Source organism: Macaca mulatta, chromosome 8 (genome assembly GCF_049350105.2).
Source record: "Macaca mulatta isolate MMU2019108-1 chromosome 8, T2T-MMU8v2.0, whole genome shotgun sequence".
In the NCBI taxonomy this organism is placed as follows: domain Eukaryota; kingdom Metazoa; phylum Chordata; class Mammalia; order Primates; family Cercopithecidae; genus Macaca; species Macaca mulatta.
This window is the reverse complement of record NC_133413.1, coordinates 112,549,245-112,563,664: the sequence shown is the minus strand read 5'-3', so window position 1 is coordinate 112,563,664 and position 14,420 is coordinate 112,549,245. Positions and strand designations below refer to the sequence as shown.

General features: G+C 34.4%; 1 protein-coding gene across 2 annotated transcripts in view; it reads left to right on the top strand.

Annotated features, from left to right (window-relative positions):
- RRM2B (ribonucleotide reductase regulatory TP53 inducible subunit M2B) overlaps positions 1-14,093 on the top strand; it is a 37,426-nt gene extending 23,333 nt beyond the window's left edge. Inside the window, exons 7-10 of one of the 2 annotated variants that reach the window (XM_077943942.1) lie at positions 4,219-4,323; positions 5,525-5,638; positions 10,413-10,603; positions 12,719-14,093. In XM_077943942.1, the coding sequence (XP_077800068.1) occupies positions 4,219-4,323; positions 5,525-5,638; positions 10,413-10,565 (372 nt within the window). In that variant the 3' untranslated portion in view covers positions 10,566-10,603; positions 12,719-14,093. Of the gene's footprint in view, positions 1-4,218; positions 4,324-5,524; positions 5,639-10,412 lie in introns of both variants that reach the window. The other variant, XM_077943943.1, reaches the window with a different exon arrangement.
- The last annotated feature ends 327 nt before the right edge of the window (positions 14,094-14,420 follow it).

Below are 14,420 nucleotides of genomic sequence, written 5' to 3'. Positions count from 1 at the left end.
TGGTAATTAAAATAGGAAGTCACGTCATCTTGCTTTTAAGACACTGCATTTTCCTCCTGTGTCTCTTACCATTTCTCCTCAGCCTCCTGGTCATTCTTAATATCAGTGTCCTCCTAGGTTCCCGCGCTGGCCTTGCTCCTTTACTGTATATGCCCTCTTGGCTGATCTTATTTACTGTCATGAAATCAGCTACCATCTAAATGCTCATAACTCCCAAAACTTACCCTTTGTCCCAGATATTCTTTGCTAAGTGCCAAACGCATGTATGCTAGTGCATGTTCGACATTTTCTCCTTGAAGTTCCCCCAGGTGTCTCAAACCTGTTATTTCAGAAATCAAACTCATCATCTTTCTCCAAAAATTTGTTGTTCCTTCTGTTTTTCCTATTTCATTGAGTGTCTCTATCCTTCTTTTCCAGTCATCTAATTTGAAATCTAGGAGTCATTTTAGATTGCTTCTTCTTTTTCAGCCACATCCAATCAGTAACTAAACCTGGTCTCCCTCTGCTTGCTATACCCTTTCCATCTTTCTTACCACTTTTTTTTTTCTTTAACCTTTTTTGGATTACCTTCTCAGAAGAGACATCTCAAAACTTTCCTGATCAATTAGGTGAAATTGGCCACTCTTTCTTTTATGTATCCATTTGAAACCTGCACCTGTCCATATCTTGGAGTCCATAGTATGTATTGTACTTCTTATTTCTCTCTTCTGCTAGACTTTAAGCTCCTTAGTGCAGGGACTTTGTTTTATTTATCTTTCTGTTCTCAATGTTTTGGCTATTATAGCCATTCAGTTAACATTTATTGCCTATGCTAATCCTTAACTTCTCTGAACTTTGGTTTCTTCAACTATAAAAATTAACCATTTTGTTAGAATGCCATGAAATAGTGTATGTGAAAGTATTTTTTTAAATGCCATAAAATGCTTCGTATAATTACTTTTTGCTTTTTCATGTCTTTAAATTTTTAATAACTTTTGTTAGAAATGTCATATAGGATTGTTATAGAGAATTGAGAGAATAAAAAATTAATCTCAACACACAGAGAACCACATTTACTGTTTTGTGGATTTCTTTATAGACTTTTTCCTACATTTAATTCAATTTAGATATATAAACATATTTTAATCATTCATATATTTAGGAGTTGAGCTGTTCTTTTTCCACTTGGCAAAATACTGCAATCATTTTTCTATGGCATTAAGCACCTTTTGAAAATAGTAGTTTTGTTAGATATATGAGCTAATGAATGAATCATTTATTTGACTTTTATAATTAGAAATTTAGATTATTTCCAGGTTTTTTGTTTTACTATGGTGTAAAATGAATACCTTTACATATATATGAGCTTTGTCCTCCCTTTATATTATTTTCCTAAGCTTGATCACAAAAAGTAGAATTACTAAGTTATAAAGCCATGCATACATACATACTTGCAGATTTTTTTTTCCAGTAATTTTATAACAATTTTCAGCCCCACCTAGCAATGTATAAACATTTTCTACCATACTCTCACCAGAATTTAGATTAATTTGCTAAATGTTTGGCAAATTTGATAGGGGTAATTGGTATTTCATTATTGGTTTTATTTGCATTGTTTATTACTTAAATTGAACACTTTTTTCATAATGATATTAGTCATTTGTATTTTTTCTGTAGTTGCCTACTTTTATCTTTTGCTTTTGTTTCCGGTTTAATATTAACATTTTTCTTATTTAACTCTGAGTGCTCTCACTATTTTAAGGTTATTTCTTCAGTAGTCTATTATCCTTAAAGGAAGAGGTCATGCTTGCTTGTTCATTGGTGTATTCCCAATGTACAGTGACTGATTGGGTCCTTTCAACAAGTATACGTTTATAGCATTTGTTATATTTATAGCACAAATATAATATAAAATATACATTTGCTTATATTTATTTCATATATTTTCCCGATTTTTCCTTTGCTTTTAAATTTTTGTTCTTTTAACATACAAAACCTTAAATTTTATGTAATCCTCTTCCAGAGATAAATTGATTACACATATTTTCTTCTCGGTTTTTTAACCTTTAACTCTCTAGTACAGTTGGAATTTGTTTAGTCTAAGTAGGATTTAGCATAAATATAATATATTAAAACGTTAGAGTTTAGCTTAATTTTATTCCAAACACTCTTAGGAAGTTTTTTCAATTTGCCTTGTTAAGTAATCCATCCTTTCTTCATTGACTTGCACTGTCTTCTTTATTATCTATTAAGGTTTTATTAGACTAAAATCAGTTTCATGGCTATTTTTTCTTCCTTATTGACCTATCAGATTTTATTCTATAACAAACCATTTTAATTATTATAGTTTCATATATTTTAATAATTTGTAGAGTAAATATTGAAACTTTTCTTTTGAAAGTGTTCTTACAAGATTCTGTCCATTTATTCTATTCTTTTTTTTTTTTTTTTTGTGAGACAGGGTCTCTCTTTGTCACCCAGGCTGAGTGCAAGTGGCATGATCCTGGCTCACTGTAGCTTTGACCTCCAGGGCTCAAGCAGTCCTCCCACCTCAGCCTCCTAATTAGCTGGAACTACACGCATGTACCACCACGTTCAGTTAATTAAAAAAAAAATTATTGTAGACACAGGGTCTCACTGTGTTGCCCAGGCTGGTCTGGAACTCCTAGGCTCAAGTGATTTGCCCACCTTGGCCTCCCAAAGTACTGGGATTACAGGCATGAGCCCCTGTGCCCAGCCTTCCAGATTAACTTTTGAATTAAAAACAATCCCATTTAGGCACTTGACCTCTGTGCCTGCTTGGGACTTGACCTCTGTGTACTTTCCGTTCTTTTCTGCTCTAAAGCCTTTTAAAATAAATTACAAGCACACACACACACACACACACACACACCAATTCCATTGAGATTTTGATTGGTATTGCGCTCTGTAATAAGTTACCTGTCAGTTTTCATCAACACTTTAACATCTTTCAGCCTTGATGGTAATTTCTTCTTTCTTCCTTTTTTTTTGAAACAGGGTCTTACTGTCACCCAGGCTGGAGTACAGTGGCATGACCTCAGCTAACTGCAGCCTTGACCTCCCAGGTTCAAGGGATCTTCCTGCCTCAGCCTCCTGAGTAGCGGGGACTACAGGCATGCACCACCATGCCCGACTAATTTTTGTGTTTTTTGTAGAGATGAGGTTTTGTCAGGTTGCCCAGGCTGGTCTCAAATTCCTGAACTCAAGGAATCTGCCCACCTTGGCCTCCCAAAGTGCTGTATTACAGACATGAGCCACCATGCCCGGCCTGGGAATTCCATCTTTCTATATCTGAGCTCTCTCTCTTTTCATTTTGAATTTTTGAAATTTTCTTTTTGTTTTTTTGATATTTAGCTCTATACTATCTATTCTGTGTTTTGGAGTCCTGATTATTTTAGGTTGACTCTCCTTGGCCTATTCTCCAATTACTTAAGATTCTATACTATTTATTGCATTTGTATAACCATACTCGGGTATTTCACAAGTTTATTTTCATTTTTGGTTGAGTTATCTGTAAGATCATCTCTGCTTTATATCACTTCAGGTGATACTCATCGTTGTTCAGTTTCCATTTTCTTATTATTTGCTTATTGGTATTTTTTATTTCTATTTATTTATTTATTTATTTTTTGTAGAGACTGGGTTTTGCCATGTTGCCCAAGCTGGTCTTGAACTCCTGGACTCAAGCAATCTGCCCACCTTGACCTCCCAAAGTGCTGAGGTTACAGGCATGAGCCACCGAGCCCCACGTTAGTTTCCATTTTCATTGGAACTGAATTTATTTTTATCTTGAGCCTTTCTTATTTAATTACAAATGTTGTATTTTTGAAATCTGTTATTTAAATACTACTCATTATTTTTCAATCATTCCTTAATTATTTTTGAAATTTAAAAATTAGTGAATTTTCATTTCAGGCTTTCTTGCTTTATTTTCCTTTCCAAAATGCTTTTATTTGCAGATTGTTTGTTCATAAATTAGTTTTTCTATAATGTTGATGAACTAAGATTTGCTGGCATTGAACGTTTTTGTTATAGGTTATTGTATTGGCATTTAATGAGATTTGAAGGAAGGAAGTTCCTAGTCCTATTAACCCTCTTCCATTTTCCAGAAGTTCTGCGTTATATTCCTAGAACCACTTTATATGATGCTTGACCCATCACTGTGTGCAAATAGCTGATGACCAGTTATTTGACAGTGGCGTTTTTCTTCTCTTTTAGGGACTTCACTGTGACTTTGCTTGCCTGATGTTCCAATACTTAGTAAATAAGCCTTCAGAAGAAAGGGTCAGGGAGATCATTGTTGATGCTGTCCAAATTGAGCAGGTAAACCAGGAAGTTTGTGTAATTAGCACATCTCTCTTTCTCTGATGTTTGTTCCACTATTATATTGACTCATATGAAATTTTGTAAGTCAATAAAAATTTTGTAGGTCATTTTGTAGGTCAATAAAAATACCAGCAATTTTATTATGGTCGATCTGACAATGCCAGTACATGATATATTACAATTATTATGTCAGTTTACAATTTGCTTTATTCAGTCAGTCTTTATTATATATTAAGGTTTTATGTATACTAAAACCTGTTTCAGGGCTGTTTTTCTGTCTTACTGATCTCTGTCAAATTTTATGCCATAATCAGCTAATTATAGTAGCTTTGTATTTATTTATTTTTAGTGACTAGAGAACAGTGATGATTTCTTATTTGTTTTGTATTTTTAATAATGTAGTGAGGTACCTAGCTTGAAGCATACACAAATTTTTATAGAAAGAATAAGTAAATTAATGAAAAGTAACAATTAAGTTAGAGTATGTAAAGATTTCTTACTAGAAGGAGCTACATGTTCTACTTACGATGTGTTTTTATCATTCTAAAATTACTTTTTTTTTTTTTTTTGGTAACACTGCATAGTTTAACAGGCATAGTTTGTATATTGGAAGAGGAAAAAGGCATAACAGGCACTTTGGTATCTTTAGTCATTTTGAGAACTAAATCCAAGTGGTTAATATATTTTTATTTTTCCTCTTAACACTTTACCACTACATAGTCTTTCAGTATGGTTAGAGCTCATTTTATCTCCCAACCCCCAAATCTGTTTCTTTCTTTTTTCTCATTTTCTTTGTTAATTGAGTTTTTCTCTCTTTCCCAGCTCCCTTCCATGGTCTTGTTCTTTATGATGATCATCTTTGAATCTTTTTCCAGATATTTTAGAACAAAGTATCTTTTTTTTTCTATTGAGAAAGCATACAAATCCAAGTCTTATATCTGCTACTTTAAGAAATCCAGTAATTTGGTAGTTCATTTCCATTTATTTTGGCTCTTTGAAAATGTGAAAAAATGTGAATAGTAATACCCCAACCATTTTTAAACATACGGACATCATTTGCTACATTGAAAGAATTTATCCTAATATATTTCCTTGGACAAAATCAGTCTTAGAAATAAAACAAAAGTTTTATTTCTATTTGGAACATACATATTTATAGTTTTGTTTATACTTTATTCTGTTTTTGTTTTCATCCCAGGAGTTTTTAACAGAAGCCTTGCCAGTTGGCCTCATTGGAATGAATTGCATTTTGATGAAACAGTACATTGAGTTTGTAGCTGACAGATTACTTGTGGAACTTGGATTCTCAAAGGTAATGTGTTTAAAAATGTGTTACTACTAGTTAAAATATTATAGGAAAGCAAGGACCCTAAAATATATTTTACTGAAAGCATTTGTAACATACTGTTCTATTTTTTAAATGTCCATGACAGAGACTTGTTTCATATGAACAAGGTTTTACAAAATCCTTTGAAATTTAAAATTAATAACTGAAGTAGGAGGCTGGTAAAATATTAGAACTAATAAGCTCAATAAATTATTTTGCAATAATTTCAGCTATATATTTAATAGGATTATTTTCAAGGGGTTAGGTTTAATATGCATACGTATATTCACGCTTATAAATCTCCATGTGTCTATGTTGTAGTTTGGGAATTAATACTTTTAAATATGGAATAGTTATTAGGAAGACATTAACTGTCATAATGTAACTCTTTGAACAGAGTTATCCAAGTTATTTTTGTCATTTATCAGAGATAATGTACCTGAATTTCATCACGTGTGATTTTCCTATTACTTAAGACATGGAGCCTGCAGCCACACTATCTGGGTTTGAATCCTTGTTCCACCACTTTCTAGCTGTGTGACCTTTGGCAAGTTGCTTAACTATCTCAATTTCCTCATCTATAAAATAGAGATAGTAATAATATTTACTACAAAGGATTGTTGATGAGTTGATACACTTAAAGCATTTAAAATAATATTAGACACATAAACTCACACTAGATGGTCACTTTGTACTTAAGTGAAACACAGAAATTCACTATGTACTATACCATGGTAATTAGAAATTACAGATTTTGATTTCTTGTCGTGAAAATGTAAGTTTAAATTGTCTTTAATGAGAATCCTTATGAAATCTATGATGCTGTGGTAATCATTACCTATTTTGCTAATGTTGTATTAGCAGATATAGCAGAATTATATTCTGATAACCACCCAGGTACTTAAAGAGTCAAGTGTGGCGTAGGTTTTTTTGGTAAGATAAACTGCATTTTAACGTTTTAGTTGCAAGATCTTGTCTGTGTTTACTAATTAATGAGAAATCAAGATTATAACTATGTTAATATAATCTCTTAAACTTATGAACCTCACGCCTGTAATCCCAGCACTTTGGGAGGCCGAGGCGGGTGGATCACAAGGTCAGGAGATCGAGACCATCCTGGCTAACATGGTGAAACCCCGTCTCTACTAAAAATACAAAAAATTAGCCAGGCGTGGTGGCGGGCACCTATAGTCCCAGCTACTCGGGAGGCTGAGGCAGGAGAATGGCGTGAACCTGGGAGGTGGAGCTTGCAGTGAACTGAGATCGTGCCACTGCACTCCAGGCTGGGCGACAGAGTGAGACTCCGTCTCAAAAACAAAACAAAACAAAACAAAACAAAAAAACTTATAAACTATGTGTATTAAAAGAAATTGTGTTTGCTCATAACTTTTACCAATATTTTTGTTATTAGAAAATGAATTTGCTTATTTAAGCCTTATAGTGAATTCGCTATTCTTTAACCTGTTACCATATCCTCACATCCACATGTTCATGTTCTGCTGCTTATTAGAAAACTGCTGACCCTTGGGTCTGATTTTCCTTTTGGGAACTTGCTAACTGTAGGTATGTAAAACATGCCACCTCCTGCAGAAGAAGATCTAAACACAATGTAAAACTTTGTTTTTCCACAGGCTTCAAAATATCTGAATAAATTCTAAAATGCAGAAATTATAGAGGCCTTAGATTTTTAATGCAATAAAAGTAGAAATTGATTTAATAATTGCCAAAAGCTTCATCTACTTAGAGATTAAAAATATATATCCTTTAGGTCAGGTGCAGTGGCTCACACCTGTAATCCCAGAACTTTGGAGGCTGAGGTGGAAGAATCACTTGAGACTAGGAGTTTGAGAACAGCGTAGGCAACATGGTGAAATCCTATTTCTACAAAAAATTAGCCAGGCATGTTGGCATGCCTGTAGTCCTAGTTACTCGGGAGGCTGAGCTAGGAGGGTCACTTGAACCCGGAAGGCAGAGGTTGCTGTGAGCTGAGATTGTGCCACGGCACTCTAACCTGAGCAACAGAGTGAGACCCTTTCTCCCTCTCTCTCTCTCTCTCTGCATATACGTATATCTTCTTTAAAATGAGATTTAAAATGAAAATAAAAATTAATTGAAAATATAAAGTAAATGACAATATGATTACTATATATCAAAACTTGTAGGAGCTGGGCGTTGTGGCTGACTCCTGTAATCCTAGCACTTTGGAGGCCAAGGCAGGAGGATTGCTTGACACAGGAGTTCCACACTAGTTTCAGCAATATAGCAAGACCCTATCTCTACAAATAAAAATAATAAGGCTGGGCACAGGGGCTCACGCCTGTAATCCCAAAACTTTGGGAGGCCGAGGTGAGTGGATCGCCTGGGGTCAGGAGTTGAAGACCGGCCTGGCCAACATGTTGAAACCCTGTCTCTACTAAAAATACAACAATTAGCTGGGCATGGAGGTGGGTGACTAGAATCCTAGCTACTCAGGAGGCTGAGGTGAGAGAATTGCTTAAACCCAGGAGGCAGGTTGCAGTAAGCCAAGATTGTGCCATTGCACCCCAACCTGGGCAAAAAGACCGAAACTCTGTCTCAAAAAAAAAAAAAAAACACATACCAAAAAAACACCAAAAACAAGCCATTTAATTTAGTTTGGTCTTGGTTACTTTGTCCGTGCTGTGAATGACTTAGATCTAATTTTTTGAAAAGTCTTCAGTTCTAAAATCCAATGAGTCTGTGACTGTTGGTTCAGTGCCCTTTCACTGTATCTTGCTGTGTATCACAGCTCCAATATTCCCTCACTTTTTACATACAATTTCTGATGGGGGAATTTCATAGAATTTCACTCAGCCACACACAGCATATGAGTTTTTGGAAAAAAGATATATAGATATTTAAAGCTTTATTTAAAGATATAAATCACATAGCTTGCAATTCACCCATTTAAAATGTACAATTAATAGTTTTAAGCGTAGTTACAGAGTTGTGCAACCATCATAACAACCTATTTTAGAACATTTTTATCACCCCAAAAAGAAACTCTATCCCTATTAGCAGTCAGTCACTCCCCTTTCCTCCTCTTACCCACCTTGTCTTAGGCAACCACTAATCTAATTTTTGTGTCTGTAGATTTGCCTCTTCTGTATATTCTATTTCATACAAATGGAATCATAATAATATGTGGTCTTTTGTGGTTCTCTTCTTTCCTTATTATAACGTTTTCATGGTACCTTCATATTGTAGCATGTATCAGTGCTTTATTCCCTTATATGACCAAATAATATTCCACTGTATGGATATACCAAATTTTATTTATCCATTCGATGGGCATTTAAGTTGTTTCTTCTTTTGAGCTATTGTGAATAATGCTACTATGAACGTTCATGTACAGATTTTTGTGTGGATGTATTTTCATATCTCTTAAGTATACACCTAGGAGTGAAATTGCTGGGTCATATGGTAACTCCATGTTTAATCATTAGAAGAACTCCAGATTGTTTTCTAAAGCAGCTGCACAATTTTATATTCCCACCCTGTATGAGGGTTCCAATTCCTCCACATCCTCACCAACACTTATTACCTGTTTTTTAAAAAAGTATAGCCATCCGAGTAGGTATGAAGTGATATCTCATTGTGATCTTGATTTGCTTGTCTCTAATGGATAGTGATGTTGAACATCTTTTCATTTTGTATATCCTCTTTAAAGAAGTATCAGTTTGTCTATTTAGACACTCTGCCCATATTTAAAATTGGGTTACTTGAATATATGTTTATCTGTGGTGTTCTTATTTTTTGCTGGGATACTCCTAAATTGAGAAATCCTCTTCTGTTACCCTTGTGAATCACTGAAATATCCCACACTTTCCATCAAGCTGTATCTCCAAGTCTGCTTCTTGAATTCTTTTTCTTTTTTTTGAGATGGAGTCTTGCTCTGTCAGCCAGATTGCAGTGCAATGGCGTGATCTCGGCTCACTGCAACCTCTGCCTCTCAGGTTCAAGCAGTTCTCCTGCCTCAGCCTCCTGAGTAGCTTAGATTACAGGCACCTGCCACCATGCCTAGCTAATTTTTGTATTTTTAGTAGAGACGGGTTTCATCATGTCAGTCAGGCTGGTCTCGAACTCCTGACTTCAGGTGATGCCACCCACCTCGGCCTCCCAAAGTGCTGGGATTACAGGCTTGAGCCACCATGCCTGGGCTTGCTTCTTGAATTCTGAAGCAGTAAAAAAGCTTCTTGTTAGCATAGTCCCCCTTTTTATTTGGAGACATCTAGTGACTATGGATAACATTTATTGTGTCTTCCCTGATCATGGTCCCTTAATGACAATTTGTTGATTATCTGTTCTCTTATTAACTAAGAAACATATTTAGAACCACAGTAGATTGTTGCTAATTTAACATTTTATAGTATCATGTATGTGTGACTAATAGTAATACCTATGAAAAATGCTCATGGTGTATTGGATATCTCAAGCTGTGAGAACATTTTCAATTGGGCAGTATTAAATATTTCAATTCCTGAAATAGTTGTGTTTTTTTCTATTTATGAGAATGCCAGAGATGCTAGTAGAGTTTCTTGAGGAGGTTAGTGGTCGATCTTGGGTCATCTTACGATTTGTCAGCCTTGAGTGCCTCCAGGGTCTTAGGGGAATGATGGGATCTTGTAACTGACTAGACAAGTTTCCAGAAACCTGACCTCTGTTTTGGTCATCTTTGCTCTTATTGTGGGATGTAATTTGATCTGTTCAGAATGTCTAATGATATTTCTTTCCTTTTTAGATTTTTCAGGCAGAAAATCCTTTTGATTTTATGGAAAACATTTCTTTAGAAGGAAAAACAAATTTCTTTGAGAAACGAGTTTCGGAGTATCAGCGTTTTGCAGTTATGGCAGAAACCACAGATAACGTCTTCACCTTGGATGCAGATTTTTAAAAAACCTCTTGTTTTAAAACTCTATAAACTTGTCATTGGTAAATAGTAGTCTATTTTCCTCTGCTTTAAAAAAAATTTTAAAGTATATCCTTTAAAGGACTGGGGGTTTGCTCAAAAGGAAATCCAAAACTTATTCCACACAATTTGCATTTATGTAATTTTCCTGTTTAACAGCAAGAGTGTGGCCTAAACGCTTTTGTCTTGTCACTGAAATAAAAGATGGCATTATGTGGTTAAGAGCATGGGGTGAGGGGTCAGACGTGAGTTTAAGGTTCTGCCCTTACTCCAATGTGTGATCCTTGGCAAGTCAGTTAATCTTGGTAAACCTCAGTGTACTTATATTTAAAATGGGAGTAATAGTAGGTCCTACATTCATAGAGTGGATATGAGGATTAGGATGCAAAAATAAATGCTTAACCAACACTACTACTGTTAGCACCACTACTAATTATCATGTCGTTGATAATAATAATTGCAGTGATGTTGTAATAAAATACTTTCTTTTCCTTAAAGTAATTGTGATTCTAGGCCCTAGGATCTAGAATTAGATCTTTGTATTTTTAATGCTTAGGGGAAGAATATAAGTATCTCCTTAAAAAGAACTTAATTCTCATTAACGCAAGAATAAGTTCTTTGAATTCCTCAGTATGTAGTAAAGAAAATTTAGTTTTTAGTTGCTTTGGGAAGCCTACTTACGGAGTGGAAACCAGGAGGTTATCATGGTAGTTGACCTTGTAAGAAAAATGATTCTTCTTCAGAAATTAAAAACATAACTATTGCCAGATTTAGCCCTGGAATGTTTAGAATCAGGCCAGAATAGCATTTTCAAATAATATTCTAAGAACTCCAGATATTTTGTAGGGGAAAAATGGGATTCTATGGTCAGATGAGTTTGGGAAATGCTGTTTAGCAAGTACAGTCAGTACATCAAAGACTGAGCAGTTCAATGTGGTACATAAATTTATCTCGCCCTGCATATTCCCAGCATACTTAACACAGATGTTTTTTACCTGTTAACATCTCACCCAGCTAGTGTTCCTCAGAACAAAGATTGGAAAAAGCTGGCCCAGAACCATTTATACGTAGATGAAGGGCTTATGGACTGAGAAAGGGAGAACATGGTAGGGATTATTGAATCATTTCAAATTTATGCCAGGCTGAATAATGTACCAGCAATTGACTTTGGCTGTGTTTCTTTATGGTTTTATAACTCTTGAGCTGTTGTTAAGAGATAGTTCTTTTAATGTGACTATGCTACATGCTAGCCAATGATGAGGGAAAAGGAGGTTTCTCTAGAAGAGACTGATGAAAGGCCGGGAACCAAGGTTTTTGAGAAGTCTGCCCCTATTTGTTTTTAGTAAGTATCAATAGGTAGCCTGAGCCTAGTTAAAGTTAAACCTGTCTTTGGGTGAAGAAGTCTTAATACTGAAATACTGAATTTTGAATACATTATTATTTGGTGTTCTGTATACCCCTTCAAGCAGTTGTTTCCCACTCCCAACAAACTGTACTTTATACAGTTCTGAATGCTAAAACTTAGAGATTTTATCTTTGCATAAATTTTGGCTCCATTCTTTCCATAACAATCTAATCAAAACTGGGAGTTCTCAAGTGAATGCAAAAGGAGCAGGCCATAACTTTATTTGTTAGAGAGACTGTCGGAAACTTGAGATCTTTTGGCCTACGATAATACCATTAATTTTTGCATTGCTTCACAGTTTGCTAGGTGTTTTTACATCATCTCATTTGATCTCAAAACAGCTTGACAGAACAACTGTAATTGAAATATTACAGATGGAAAGAATGAGGCTCAGGGAAGTTAAATGACTTGGCCAAGATCTGCTCATCGTCACTGTACAGTATTTTTTTTTAGAGGTTGTAATGTCTCATATTTAGTCCTTTGCCATCTATGTTGATTTGCTTTTGTCTGTTTCCTCATTAATTGAATATACTTTAAATATATACATTAATTAAAGTATCAAAATATAGAGAAACATTTGAACTATATTCAGGTAATATGTTTAAAGATATTTATATATTGCCATACAAAAACTTAACATTTAAAACTGATAATATCTGTAATGACATCAGAATGAGAGAAAAAAAGTTGTACAGTGTATATTCCTTGTTTTGAATCTAAATCTTTTTCGTAGGTAATGACTGATGCCTTAATGTGAAGCTTATTTATAATAGCAATAAACCTAACTGGATTTGGATGAAGAAGTCTTAATACTGACATACTGGATTTTTAATGCACTGGTTTGTTATTTGGTATTCTGTCTCTTTTTCCAGGCCTCCAGGTTGCACATTTATTTATTATGTTCAATACTTTGGTTCTTAGTTCTTAAAGAATCAAGAAGTTGTGTAATCTTTTAAAAATATCTTGCAGGTAAAGAAAAAAATTAAGAGTGTGTTTACAGCTGTTTTCTCTTTTTTACAGCACATGTATTTAAATCATTGCTATAATAAAGTTAAGTTCATTATTTAGGAATATAAAAACTTGTAGTTCTATGATAGATTGCATTTATTAAAAATGTTTCATTGTAGCACATAGAAATATGGCCAGGAAGGACTTGAGAAGACAGTTTGATCCATTGCTTTTAGACAGGACTGGGTTTTGCTGTCCAGTCATATACAGTAATAGTTTTTCTTACAATGTAATCTGACCCCAGTCTTGTCTTGATATTAATATATGAAATTTTTATAATTGTCTCATTTAGAAACATCCATATTTTTCTGCTTTTTCTATTGCCATTTTTTATTTGTGCATGAATTGATTATTGAGAAAATGTAGCAGTTTGCATATTTAAAAATTAATCATTTTGCATTTTACATTTAAATATGCTAATATCACTGTCATATAATTCCCAAATTTCATTTGTAGATATTGAGCTAAGGGCTAATGTCAGGACCTGATTTTTAATGCTAAAGCTGCAGATGGGCTAAATAAAAACCAAATTAGTCCTACAATCAGGTATTATGTTTTTCAACCAAGTTGAGTGAATTGATAGTGGACTTGGGAAATATTCCCCATTAGAATCTGGATAAGTGGCACAGAATTGAAATCTCTTTGTTTCCCACCATTTCCCTTTAAGTGCTCTGCTCCTTTGTAAACAGTTAAAGATTTGAAAGAGAATCTGATATTCGCGAGGGATTAGGAAGAAAGGATTTAATCCCTTCAATTTGGGGCTTAATCCTGTTAAAGAAAATGTAAGTGAAAATGGAAAACTGGAGAGAATGATTGCTTTTTGTACAGTTAAATAAGGTCACAATATTCTTATGTACTTTGTTTTACAACTGTGTTTTCATTTTTTCAAATGTCTGGTCATTTACCAAAGTATTTACTATTTACTGTGTACATAGAAAGTTTTATTATGTGTAGTCTATCTAAATTTCTTTTTTTTTTTGCTGAAATACATTATCGTCAATCAAGCCAACCCTGCGTGTACAGAATTTGTTTCTTTTCCAAATAAATTAGTTTTCTTATTTTTTTGGTTCAGTATGTTGAAATAAACCATCATAGCTTCATCATTTTGTCCATTTCCTTTTTGAGGAAGTGCAAGGGCTACCCTAATAAAGGAATGTATATATTTACTATTTGTGTCTGCAGATAAATACATACTGGTTTGTTCAACTGTCACCCCGACCACAGTTTTTACATTAAATGAGATCCCCAGTTCTCTCACCTGTCTTTCTCCCAATCCATAAGCCTCTCTTCATGTTTCTTTGTTTCCAGCTGAGATTCTACAAACATCATATTACTAGTAGTGGCACTCATAGCAGTACCCTCAATGCTGTCCCTTATCTGCTTTTTACCATACATAGAAAAATTTAGAAAAACCCTCACGTCCGTTT